General features: G+C 29.2%; 1 protein-coding gene across 1 annotated transcript; it reads left to right on the top strand.

The window, feature by feature from the left end:
• The first annotated feature begins 4,052 nt into the window (after window positions 1-4,052).
• Window positions 4,053-10,192, top strand: LOC114194666 (integrin-linked protein kinase 1). Its single transcript, XM_028085026.1, has 12 exons — window positions 4,053-4,584; window positions 4,661-4,735; window positions 5,241-5,336; window positions 5,473-5,558; window positions 5,650-5,770; window positions 6,482-6,561; window positions 6,735-6,797; window positions 6,960-7,078; window positions 7,402-7,487; window positions 8,442-8,563; window positions 8,665-8,776; window positions 9,349-10,192. The coding sequence occupies exons 1-12, from the start codon at window positions 4,279-4,281 to the stop codon at window positions 9,442-9,444; spliced, it is 1,362 nt and encodes a 453-aa protein (XP_027940827.1). The 5' UTR covers window positions 4,053-4,278; the 3' UTR covers window positions 9,445-10,192.
• Window positions 10,193-14,414: the final 4,222 nt, after the last annotated feature.

The following is a 14,414-nucleotide window of genomic DNA, read 5'->3' as shown; positions in this document are numbered from 1 at the left end:
TCGGTTACTGTTATATTAATTTTTAAATTATTGACTTAATTAAATTTTGGCTTAAATATCTTTTTGTCCTCATTTTTGTAATATTTGTTACATTTTGACAAAATATTTAAAATGGTCCTCGTTTGTACCGAATGTTTAAAATAGTCCTTATTTTCGGAATTTGTGTTTTATTTGGTCCTTTTTGTAACGTTGTTTAAATCATTGACGGAGCATTGTACATGTGGCACGGTTTGTATGTACAGTACACATAACACCTCTACAATGCTCCTTTAATAATTTAAACAACTTTACAAAAAAGACCAAATAAAATACCAAATTGCAAAAATGAGGATCATTTTAAACCTTCTGTCAAAATGAGGACCATCTGCAACAAACACTACGAAAATAAGGACAAAAAGGTATTTAAGCCTTAAATTTTTAATCTCATGATATAATGTGTTTTTTTAGTTCTTATTTTAGTTTTCGTCATTTATTTATTTTTTTGTTAAACTTAATGATAATATTATTACATACAAATATTACGTGAGTAAAATTATCAACTCACTCATCTAATGTGTCATTATTAAAACAACTTCACATTATACTAAAAGTTATAATTATTATCATTTTCTGTTTTCTTGAAAAATATAGAAACAAGTTTCATCTCATTCCTTCCGGTATATATAATTCATCAGAAAATGTTAAATATGCAATTTAGCAATGATGAGAGATATTTTGACCAAGAATTATAGTAAAGAATACAAGGCTTAAGTTTAAAATTTAAGAAAGATAAAAGTCAAAGAAAAGTATAGGCAGCGATTTTGTTAATTTTAAATTAATTTAAATGTGTTCAGCTTACAATATATTTTAATAGTGTATTATAATTTTAAACTTTAATAATGTATTATAATTCTCATATCTTTATAATATTGAGATTAATTTAAAATATATTATTATTGCAGTCAATAAAATAAATATTTAATTACTCATTTCATTATGTTTCTTTCAAAAATATCAAGTTAATTTTTCAATTTTTTTTAACTTTAATTTGATATTAATTTGTGAAAATTGATGTAATTTAGTCATAATTTTTGAAAATTTTATACAATTTAATCCTTCAATTTTTCGAAAGAGATCAACAAATTTTCATCAAAATTTATATTATGATTATATTAATTACACTAATAAAACAAATCATCTTTATTAACAATTTCAATTTTTGATGAAAAATCATTTATTCGTTTCAATAAATTTAACAAAAATGACTAAATTACATTACTTTTTCACAAATCAAAACCAAATTAATTTTATTTTTTAGAAATTAAAAATAAAAACTAAAAAACTAACTTGACATTTTCAACGAAAACAAAGACTAAATAAGTAATTAAACCTAAAATAAAATATTGGTTAATATTATACACCCACACTCCCAATAACATTTTATTATAATTTTGTTTAGAAATTTAAATGTGTTAATTCTCGAGTATTGTTTCCAAAGTATGTAATTACGTTTACTCAAATTTTCATCTAGACCAAATTTTTTCCTAATAATATACTCTCTTAAACACTTACATTAATAAAATATTTTTTTCTTTTTCATGTTAGAATTTTTTTTAATAACGTATTTTAAATTTTATTTACTCAAATAATATATTGTATCAAATAATTAACTGAATGACACATTTTTATGTAATAATTTACCACGTTATTCATTCATGACCATGTGAGATAAGTGGAGAAGTCTTCACTTAAACCTCATTATGCACAATGCACAAATACATGAGAGAAAACTCTTCAATAATGACTCTAAATATATATTCCAATACATAAGTGCAACCCTTTATTTATAGACCAGATGTTACATGATTAAAGAAACTAAACCAAGTTTACATGTCTAAATATTAGTCATTAATCATGGACACGTAATACAATGAAATTCAAGTGAAGAACGCTCTTTTAACTGTACCTTGTAATTCACGCATACGAAAGGTGAAAGTCATGTAACGTCCTTGTTGGGTGCCACATTTTAGACTATTAATTATCTTTTACCTTTGGAGCCCTTTGATTTTTTTAGTTCCTTTTTTTCTCCTTCCACCTTCTTCTTCTATCTCTCATCACCTTCCTTTACCTTCCACCACCACCTACAAAAAACCATCAATTACATCCTCCTAGTGCAATGCCAACAAACACATCCAACTTCAACTTAAGTTTAAACAACAATTCATGAATCATAAAAATCACAAGATAGTAAGAGATGAGGACAGGAAAAAAAAAAGTTATAGAAGGTAAATGGTGAAGAAGAAGGAAGAAAAGGAAAAATGGCACTGAAATGTGGTAAGAGAGAAAAAAAGGTGGGAGAAGGTATGAGAGAAGGTAAAAGGAAAAAAAAAACAGAAGAAATAGTAGAATGTTACACATGTAAAAAACATCTCATATTCTAACACACAACATTTTTACAAACAACATTAAAATCAACTTAACCAAATAAATAAACTATTATTTTTAAATATAAACTCAATTAAGTAAAAAATAAGGAAAAATAATAATTATATAAGAATTTTAAATATAAATATCAAATTAATGATTAAGTATTTAATTAAATGTATTATTCACGCATAGGGGAGGGGCTAGGATTCCTAGTGAGACTCATGCATGAAGAAGAGTGATTATTGAATCAAAATCTCCTTTTAAATAAACTTTAATTCATCAATTATTTATTTCATATTACTTTTAACCATTAGGGTAAAATGTGTAATTTTTTTATTTTATTTATTTTAATTTCTTTTATCTATCACATCATCACATCTTAATCAAAAGTTCACAAATTTTTTCTTTAAACCCATTTACTTTTATCTCACAATCTTCAAATTAAACAATACCACAATCCTCTCTTTATCCCTCAAATCATTTCTTTCCAAAATTCATCATATATAAACAAAGTATTAATGAAAACATGTCAATGAATTTACACCTTATTTGTTTCAGAAGACGAGAAGTGAGAGAGTGCTCATTTGATATTTAAATCGAAAAATATGAACTACAATGAGATGTAATATATATATATATATTTTAATTTTTCTTCCTCACATGGAGAGAAATGCATGAAAAGACTACATGTAATATAATAATAATAATAATAATAATAATAATAATAATAAAACATTAACAATTTTAAGTTTTGTAATTAATAATAGTAATATAATAATAAATAATACATTCATCAATCAAGTCATGTACAAACTTTTATACATTTTCTTCTTAGTTTTTACTTAATCAAAACAACATCAAATTCATCCTTTTCTTTTTCAGTTTCAAATTCACTCATTTTCATTCTTCTAAATTTATCCTCCAATCCCAACACAACGTTAATGTCACTTTCTTTGTTCAAGTGCATGAATATTTAAATGCTGAAAATGTCACTTTCTTTGTTCAAGTGCATGAATATTTAAATGCTCAAGAGAACATATCCAAAGTCTATGTTAAAAGTACATTTAATTTTTTTTTCGCACTTTAGGATGAGCTCATAAAATTTATTGCCAAATTGGAATTCTATCTCATCACTTGTGAAAGCAGGTTTGAGACACAAGCTACTAAAGGAACTGCTTTAGTAAACGTACATCGATCACAAATACTCAAAATAATTGCTGCTGTAATTGTAGCTGCATATAAAAAATCGCACAGTTATCTAAACTCGTATTTTATGAGTTATTAACCATGAATTAGTCAGAAGCTTACTTTTTGTAAGTAGTTTTTTTTATTATACACGACCTACGCGTTTTATATTGAAGGTTCAGTTCCTGTCTAGCACGTCTTTAATGCCAGAAATAAATTTAATTAGAAAGTCAACTTTACCAGGCAAGCTTTTATCGAATACCAGAAATAGCTGTTCAAAGCAATCCTATAAAGATACGGTCAATAACTAATTTTTAAAAATATTAAAATCCAGGCTTTATTTCTCACTAATTATTACCTAAAATTATCTATTAATTACTTAACTATATATATGTATATATATATTTTTTAATTTTTTTTAAGGATAAGCCTGGTCGAGATTATCACAGAAAACCGACACTGTTTCTTCCACAGTCACTTGGTGGAGTGTGTAGAAAGGCAGTGACGTCAAGATTTGAATTACAAAGAATCCGATCCAATAGCAATCCTCTCTTCAAAAATATCAAAACCCGAATCACATTTCCTTTTTCATTCATATTCACATTCTTATTCTTATCGACGTTGAATCCAACACATTCTCATACCACAATTACATTTTCTCTCTCTCCTAAAACCCTCGCCGCCGCAATGGAAGCCAAGAAGCTTCAGCTTCGTTTCTCGCTCGGCCGGCAATCCTCTCTAGCGCCGGAGCGCGACGGCGCAGGCGATGTGTCGGAGGCGCTGGATCCAACGGTTCGGTTGATGTATCTGGCCAACGAAGGAGACTTGGACGGGATTGAGGAACTGCTGGACGCGGGGAGCGACGTCAATTTCACCGACATTGACGGCCGCACCGCACTCCACGTCGCCGCCTGCCAGGGACGCACCGACGTTGTTGAGTTGCTGCTACGACGAGGCGCTGAAGTTGATCCGCGAGACCGTTGGGGCAGCACCGTAATTTCACTTGCCGTCATCTTTCGTTATTCGTTTTGTACGCTGTCACTGATTTTTGGATTGGATTGTTTAACAGCCTCTAGCTGATGCAATGTACTATAAAAACCACGACGTAGTGAAGCTTTTGGAGAAACACGGTGCAAAACCTCCGGTTAGTCTCTTGTTTTGCTTTCCTGCTTGATATTAGAGGTAAAATCGTTTGTTATTCGTCTCGAGAGTTTAGTTGACAGCCTCAGCATGGATTTGGACATTTCTGTTCAGTGAAATCCGAATCTTTAATAAAAAAAACAACAACATATTGAGAAAATTTAAATAGTAAAATGTGGACATCGGGTTTTGATAGTGGAGATTTTCGTCGGAGAGAATATCAGTGAAAATCCCGCTCTTAGAGGTTTCATTCCTCGTCTGATTATTATATTTAGTTTCAGCTCCAACGGGTCTTGCAGTCAAGCTTTTTCAAGAGAAATCAGTGTATGCACTGGCATTGTATAAACTCCTAAATGTTATTTGGTTGACTTTTAAATAAATACTTTAAAGATTCTTATTGCTTTACAGAGTAAGTTTTACTGTGCTGATAGTACACAGATATTAAACTCCTTTTAGAGTAGTTGGTTTATGACATCACATTGCGATTACAAACCTCTTTTCGTTTGTAGATAACTCCCATGCATGTGGAGAATGCTCGAGAAGTCCCAGAGTATGAGATTGATCCTTCTGAACTTGATTTTACTAATAGTGTTTGCATAACAAAGGTAAAGTTTCAAGTTTCCTTCTCTATAGTTAATAGTGTTTTGTAACCGGATATATCCTTCTGCCTTTTGACATAATTTCTTAAGTCCATACACTTTAGCTTATTTTATGTTTCATAATTTATATTGAATTTTTCAGGGAACTTTCCGGATTGCATTATGGCGTGGAACTCGGGTTGCTGTCAAGACACTTGGGGAGGAAGTGTTCGCTGATGATGATAAAGTGTGGGTTTGGCTACTCATTCACGTCAATTGATTATTCAGTTATCACTTTTTAATCTCAGTTAATTTTTGTTTGTTGGTGTATGTTTATCAGAAGAGCATTTCATGATGAGCTTACATTGCTTGAGAAAATAAGGCATCCAAATGTTGTTCAGTTTTTAGGTGCTGTAACCCAAAGCACTCCAATGATTATCGTCACAGAATATCTACCCCAGGTTAGTTTTGGTCCTACACTGGTCATAAGGAAGGTTTTTGCTTATAATTATTTTTCTCATGTTGTTTTTGAAAAATTATATTGACTACTTGGCTAATGGTTATCGTATATAACAGTGAGCTGAATACGATATGGTTAGAAATTTGTTATTTTAAAGTGACAATGTAGTTTCAGTTGGGCTACTCAAAATCCAATATTATGTAGGAGTGCACAAATCATCAATAATAATTAAGAACTTAATGTGATAAACATTTACCTTGGGACTGATATTAATTGTTGACGGGGGTTATTTGCATTGATTTGTCCCTATATGTGTAAAGTGTAAAAGTTAGGGATTATCTACCATTTATTATAAGTCAATGTAATTGAAGTTGACAATGGATAGATTCTCACTTTCTTACTTTACTTATCTTCTCACTATAGAGGAACTAAATCCAGACTGACAAATACGTTCCTGTTGTATCTAGAAGTAACAAATATCTATGCTAAAAGATTTAATGGAATGATAAGGAATACCTGTTTTAACCCCGTATTGATTACTGTTGATTTAGATTTTGGTTTCTCTTTATTCGAGGATTCCACTTCAATTTAGTGAAACAGTGAAAAATAAGAAGTGTATATAGTTAGATATCTCCCATACTTATGTACGTGGTACCCTGTATTTTTACAAATGTAACATCTAACAATTTGGAATGAACTATCATCTATTCAGGGGGATCTTCGTGCCTACATGAAGCGGAAAGGTGCATTAAAACCAGTAACAGCTGTAAAATTTGCACTTGATATTGCTAGGTCAGTCAAGAGCTTTCTTATCATGCATGGATCACATGCTCTCAATTGTTCTCAAGGAAACAAGCTCTCTTGATTATTTTATTTTTGAAGAGTTGAATATTGCAAAATTTTCTCCAATATTAACAATTTGCATTTGAATATTTGTAATAAATGCAATATGTTTGTATTCTCAGGGGTATGAACTATTTGCACGAACATAAACCTGAAGCCATTATACACCGAGATCTTGAGCCTTCGTATGTTTTACGCACTCCTACCCTGTCTAGTTGATTTTATCATTCTTCCTCCTTGTGTATGAAGTGTCATGGATTTTTCAATTGAAACATGCATTTTTCATTCATTCTTTGAATGGTTGAAACTGTTTAAAGTTTCTTCATTGTACTTGAGTAAGACAACAGAAATATTTTGCGGGATGATTCTGGGCATCTGAAAGTTGCAGACTTTGGAGTTAGCAAGTTGCTTAAAGTCGCTAAAACAGTCAAGGAAGACAAACCCGTGACAAGCCTGGATACATCATGTAGGTTTTGTTCTACAGTAGAGAGCCTTGTAATATTTGTCGTTAATCATGTTCCACATAAAAGCAATATTGCAAACTTATATTTCACAAGGGCTGTAATGTGCAATAGGTTGCATACACAATAAGGAAAAAAAGAAAAAAAAATGCTGTTTACTAAGTGACTAATAAAGACGTGGGGCTCAATTTTACTAATTTGAATTTAATTAATTTTTAAGTATTGCTATTTTTTTGTATCTAATTCAATTCAATTCGTTTTTATCCTATTGTGTGTGGTTCTGATTTTTGTGGTTTCAATTGATGATTTTTTTTTATAACTTTAACAGGGCGATATGTTGCACCGGAAGTATATAGAAATGAGGAATACGACACAAAAGTGGATGTGTTTTCTTTTGCTCTGATATTACAGGAGGTAAAATCATTATTGCTTACCTTTGAAACAAGACTTTTAAACCCTGAAATTGCAAATCAATTAATACTATATAAAAACTGTTTGATGAATTAATGCTTGATGAATAATGTTGTGGTATTTGACCAAATTGTACATGTTAATTCAATACTCTCTGTCCTTGGTGATAATTCCTTTTATCCCAGCACCTAAAACTTTTAGAACGCTGAAAATGAAAGCAGGAAGCATCCCTTGTCAGAACAGGAATATTATTACATATATAATTCTGTTATTCACTTTAGTAAAAAAAAGTCAAGTCCTGGAAAATAATGCTTTTAGAGGTGTATCATTTTGTTGCTGTGCATCCTATGTTGTTTTCATCATTCAAATTCCTTCAGTGTTGTTATGGCATATTAAATTTTAAAATATTTGGTGGTATATTTTACGCACAAGACCTCTTCCGCTTATCAAGTATACATAAGATTTTTTTTATCAAGTATACTATGGGTGAATCTATGGACAGCTCTAGCACTCGTGACTCTTGAGCTCTGCCTATTTTGGCCCTCAGATCTTCCTCAAGATATGTCTATAATATATAATCGTGATATGCAATGTTTTATTGCCTATTTTAAGGTTGATCTAACAGACAAGTAAAGTTCTAGGGATTTGAGCTATCCACAGATTGATGGGTCAAAATATAAAAGTTAAGTATATATTTATATATTCATGATCATCTTGGTAAGATGCCATGCCTCATAGTTTGCTGTTGTACCTATATGCTTGGTTCTTGTAATTTTTATGTGCATGCTAAATGTTCATTTTCTCCAACTGTTTTGCTGATAAACTTCAGAATTGTTTTATTTGTGGATCATGGGCAATTTGTAATCTAGAATATAAATGACAACAAACAGTGGATTGTTTTGTAGAGATGCCCAGCAAAATACTGACCAGAACTTGTATGGTTTTCTGTTCCTGTAGATGATTGAAGGTTGTCCACCGTTCTATGAAAAACCAGAAAACGAAGTTCCTAAAGCGTATGTTGAAAATGAGCGCCCACCATTTAGAGCGTTGCCAAAGCTTTACGCTTATGGACTTAAACAGTGAGGATTTTAAATAAATTTTATTGGCAGCAGATTTGAATGTCTAGTAGGAGGATAAAAGAATAAGTTTTTTACATTCAGGAAATCTGATTTGTCCATAGGTTAATTGAGGAATGCTGGGATGAAAAACCACACAGAAGGCCAACATTTAGGCAAATAATTGACAGATTGGAAGACATAAACAGCCATTTTGTACAAAAGAGGCGCTGGAAGGTACCCCTTTTTTGTGCGGACATTTATTTGATCAACTTTAGACCTAGTTGTGGTAGTATAATTTTGACATAATAGTAATTTGTGAGACACCAAACTAGATTACGAATTTTAAAGTAAATTTAGATGATTTTTCTTTTTTAATTTTTTGTTGATTGAAAAAGAGTAGTGCAAGAGCTTTATAGCTCTATGTCGCGTCCATGTTCATTCACGAGTTACATTTCACAATACTCCAAAAGATGACTTATAGTATTTGGCTGCTCGTTTCCTTTTTCCATCCTAAGGGATATCCATTCTGGAGAATTTATTTTTGGTCCATAATCTTTTTGGAGTTGGTTCCGTCGTATGATTCCAATAGTCTACGGTCTTTTCTTGGAATTCGTGCCACATTTATCATTAAAAAAGATAACAGGATGCATTTCTTAATAGATATCTCACTGTTTTTTACCCATCTCACTAGTGGAATACCCTCATCAAAAGTGTGGATATTGTTCGATATCGTTATTTAACCACGATAACTCTGTCATTCCTTATTTTTAGAAGAGGTTTGATATTTTCTTTGTTATGATACACAGATTGGAGCTGCTGGATGCATCCAGCACCTGGAGGCGCTATTTAGGGGTAATCGCACAAGTCCAAGTAGCCGATCATCTCGCTCCACGGCCAGATAAATATTTCCTATCGAGAACCAACAATTATTTTGATCACAGTTTCAGGAAAAAAATTTGATTGTGTTGTCTTATACTTGCATTGCATGTCATGTATAACCTTCTGTAAATAACTTGTGCTCGACGTTCGGTTGAATAAAAATGAAGAATGTGACATATATCCTTTAAATTTGTCCGAAGTTATTCTTTCTTCCTTATAAAGAACAATCTTCTTTTCCAAGTTTTATCTATTCAAAATGTTATTTTAATTTTATGCCTATTTATAAGATTCTTTTTTTTCTCGAAAAGAAGCTGCTATCATGTCGTTGCTTGTATTCTGATGTGTGGGCCTCAACAGAATTGAGAACCTGTCTGAACCCGAGGACAATTTTTGAACCGATTCTTGTGTCATTTTATTAACATGTTTGTAGAGCCTGAGTATTTTGAAATTGTGTGGATACGAAGATTTTTGCTGCAAAATTCGAACAAGGAGTACTGTCTTTGCAGTACAACTCGTGGCAATATTTTTGCTTCTAAGTTTCTTCCTCAGTAATGATGCTGCCTCAAATGATACTGAACGATGTTGACGGATACAAGCTACCAATGCCATGTGTACGACTCTGCCTAGTGTTTAGTTGAGTAACATCTTTCTGTTTGTCTTGTTTGGTGAATAAAAAAAGGTGAAATAATTTAAGGAATAACAAACGGAGGGTCATCATGAGACATATAATCACATTTTATTGTCTTCTTGTTTGGGAATTACCATCTTTTATTTCTTTTTATAGTTTTTAACAATGTGTGTTGCATATATTGTTTCCAATATAATTTGTAGTGTGGGAAGCGGTTGAACCTGTAAAGCGGGATCTGCTTTTGCAATGTTTTGGGCATGTGGTCGCATAGTTTGACCTATCTGATGTCTCTGTGTTGGTTCAGTTCAGTGGCATTCTGTGGTGGTGTTGTACCATCTGCTCCCTGCAACTGCAATACTGCTAACAAGTCTACAACCGCTATGGACACAAACACGCAATCCATATATCACACCAGTTTGACCGTTGTCACTGCCTTTTTTTTTTTTTCTTCAGATTTTAAACTTTTTTTTCTTGACAAATTGTGGATGCAGCTTAAAGGAAATTTTTTTCAATATGCACTCAAAAGGCAAAAGAAAAATATTCTCAACAATAGTAATGAACTGCACTTGGAAAGAAAATGGTTAAAAATCTTAAGTATGACCTATTTTTTGAGTTACGTTCCTTTGTTTTACTTTTAAAGATATTTTCCATTAGAGGTATCTTTAAATCTCAAGTATTCTGATGTGTGGCATTAAATATGAACCCTCCAGTAAAGTATTGGATGTTGGATTTTCTACGGGCTGACAACTGACTTTAAAATTTTAAGATATATTAAAAAATATTAATATAGTGTATTTTTAGTAATCAGATGAGAATATATAGAGATGGCAAATAAATCCGTCCCCGTGGGTATTGTCCGAACCCGTCCCCGTTTTGACGGGGAATTCCCGCATTGACTGGGTATGGGTACGGGTATGGGGAATCCCCGACTTTTTCAGTTGGGTATGGGGATGGGTATGGGGATGTACATATACCCGCCATAATACCCGTCCCCGCCATATCTCCATTCTCGTTTAAATTATTAAAATATTCACAATTAATCAAGTAACCCCTATATATATATATATATATATATATATATATATATATATATATATATATATATATATATATATTTTCTATTTTTTATTTCTTTTAATTATTTTATTTGTCATGAAACTCATCCTCATCTCCAATATATTTTTTATCTTATCATAACCTTTATGTAATTATGTTAAAATGATGTATGTTAATTAAAAAAATTATGCCTCACATTTGAATATTTATATTATTTTTTAATATTTTTATTTATTATAAATTTTTTTTCACATGAGAATGTTTATACTCTCAATTTAGGGTAATATAAAAAAAATTATTTACTTATTATTATTATTAATTTTTGTTTAATTTGAAGAACTCTTTTTTTTCATTAAAATAATTTTCGTTATTTTTCAACCATTAAGTATATATGTTGATATTTGAAAAGTTTTCTTAATTCTCTAAGATATTTTTTGTCTTATCATACCTTAGTTATGCATTTGATTTGTTTTTTTTCGATAGTCTCTCAAATTATTTCTAAAACACACATTTGTTAGTTTTTTAATATTTTTATTTATTGTTTTTATTTTCATCATGTAGAATAATATTTCGATATATTCTATCTAATTATTTTTTGTTTTATAACTCATTATTAATCATAATGTAATTTTTTCACTTTAAATTCTGTTTGAAGTGGTTAAAATTATATATATATATATATATATATATATATATATATATATATATATATATATATATATATAATGATATTTAGGAATAGTATATGATAATTCACTACAAGAAAAACATGAAATGGTGACTGATTTTTCGTCATTGGTGGTAGTAGTTGATTTATTGTCTGAATCAATGACTAAATTAGTGACCAATTCAATGATCGAATCGGTACTTAATTTAGTGACCAATTTAATTACTAATTTATTTGTAATTTAATGACAAATTTTTTGGTCACTAATGATATTTCTATTTAATTTTAACCACTTCAAACATAATTTAATAATTAGTTCTCTAAGGTATTTTTCATCTTATCATACGTTAATTATACATTTGATTTCCTTTGTACGATTTCTTTCGATAATCTCTCAAATTATTTCTAAAACACACATTTGTTAGTTTTTTAATATTTTTATTTATTGTTTATTTTCATCATGTAGAATAATATTTCGATATATTCTATCTAATTATTTGTTATTTTATAACTTACTATTAATCATACTGTAATTTTTTTCACTTTAATTGTATAAATAACTTTTATTTACTACAATATAAAAATTTAATGTAATTGCTATGAATATTTTTTTGTCACTATCCAACATATATTGAAGTTCAAAAGATACAAAATCTATGTCAAAATTTTATTATTATGTTTATTATTTGTTCTTTGTGTCATTTTGATCAAGTGATGTATTATAAATTTTATTAGTGTATAAAAAAGAGATTCATTATAATTTAAAAAATTGAAGTAAACAAACATTTAAAATATATTTTAATTTGAATATTTGTTTTCCTTTTATTATTATGTTTATTATTTGTTCTTTGTGTCATTTTGATCAAGTGATATATTATAACTTTTATTAGTGTATAAAAAAGAGATTCATTAGAATTTAAAAAATTGAAGTAAACAAACATTTAAAATATATTTTAATTTGAATATTTGTTTTCCTTTTATATTTTTTTGAAATATTTTTTAATTTTATCAACTAAGTTCATCAATGTTGTAGTTTGCAAATTTAATAAATGTTTTGGTTCACATGAAATTTTATTTGGTATTCTAATATAAAATGTAAACAATTATAATTTATTTTAAGGTATTTGGCATCGAAGAAAATCCTCATAATATTAATATTTCATAATATTATGTTTTCTTTACCGTAATTTTTTTTTTTATAAAAATTAATATTAAAGTAGTTAGAACACGGGTACGGGTATGGGTACGAGATTATACCCGTTACCCGATGGGGATGGGGATGGAAAAAAAGTTTGATACCCGTTGGGTTTGGGTATGAGGATGGGGATGAATTTTTTATGCGGGGATGGGTATGGGATAGCGAAACCCGTCCCCGCCCCGCCCCGTTGCCATCCCTATATATTTTAAAATATTAGTAGTGTATTTATAATAATCAGATGACAGTTAAAAAGAAAAAACTCAATAGATAATCTGACCTTTGAACTGAATTTTAATGAATTCCTAGAAAATGGAAAAGAGTTAAAACACATGGAGATAAATAATAAATGAATTTTAATGTAAAACGAATTATATGAAGAGCGTCATTTTTTATTGTTTAAAAGAAAATGGACTTAATTTCATAGAGGAAAGTAAAAGAAAACAGTGTTATTTTGATAATATAAGATCAGCTTCAAGAAGAAAAATAAATAATGTAAAAAGCTGAAAGTAATAAAAAATTAGTCTTTAAAGGTATACACATGTCAAATAATTGTTTAAAAGAAATAGTACAAAATATCATAATACTTTCTAAAATTGATGTTTCTGTTTCATTATATGAAATATTAACGATGCACTCTTTACCACACTATTATTAATTAAAATGTATAAATTTCTGTAAGCCTTCTTATCTAGTAAGTCTCCTTCAATCACATTTTGAATTATAAATTGAAAATATAAGTCACATGATTAGAAACTTTTTCCAAAGTTCAATAAATACTCAAATATGACAAAGTAAGGATTAATTATAATGGATTTACTTCTTTACATTGTCAATATAAATATAAATATTTTGTACTATATTGCCAATTGATTAAAAAACACTTTAAATATAATTTTTAGCATAGTTATAAAAATTTACAACTTTACTATTGATGTCAAACTAGTATTAGAAGATGCTGCAATTTTCATCACCAATATTGTCCAACTATATTTTTTTACTGATGTGTATAACTATATTTTTTTTTTACTAATCTAACAACATTATTGTCAATTCAAAAATCAATAACAATTCTAATTTATTTCAACAGAACTTTATAAGACCCAATTAGTTAGGGTATAATTGTTTTAGCTTAAATAATTGGCTATAATTGGCTTAAATTTATATTGTCTTACATAGTCTATAAAATATAACTTAGGAAAAGAAAATGACACTCATAAACTAAAGTCTTAACTAGATTCTTCAACAAGATGATTTACTTCGGCATGTAAATAATGTAATTTTAGAAAATAATTTGTGTATAATAAACATCTATTCTATTTGATAGTTTAAATTATATATATATATATATATATATATATATATATATATAAACATAAATTTACAGTTCATTATTTTAGGATGATTGATCAGTGAAATGAAAAAAATGAAGTATATTGAAATAAGA

Source organism: Vigna unguiculata, chromosome 8, assembly GCF_004118075.2.
Source record: "Vigna unguiculata cultivar IT97K-499-35 chromosome 8, ASM411807v1, whole genome shotgun sequence".
NCBI lineage: Eukaryota > Viridiplantae > Streptophyta > Magnoliopsida > Fabales > Fabaceae > Vigna > Vigna unguiculata.
Note: the sequence above shows the minus strand (reverse complement) of the source record. Positions and strands in the feature narration are given on the sequence as shown.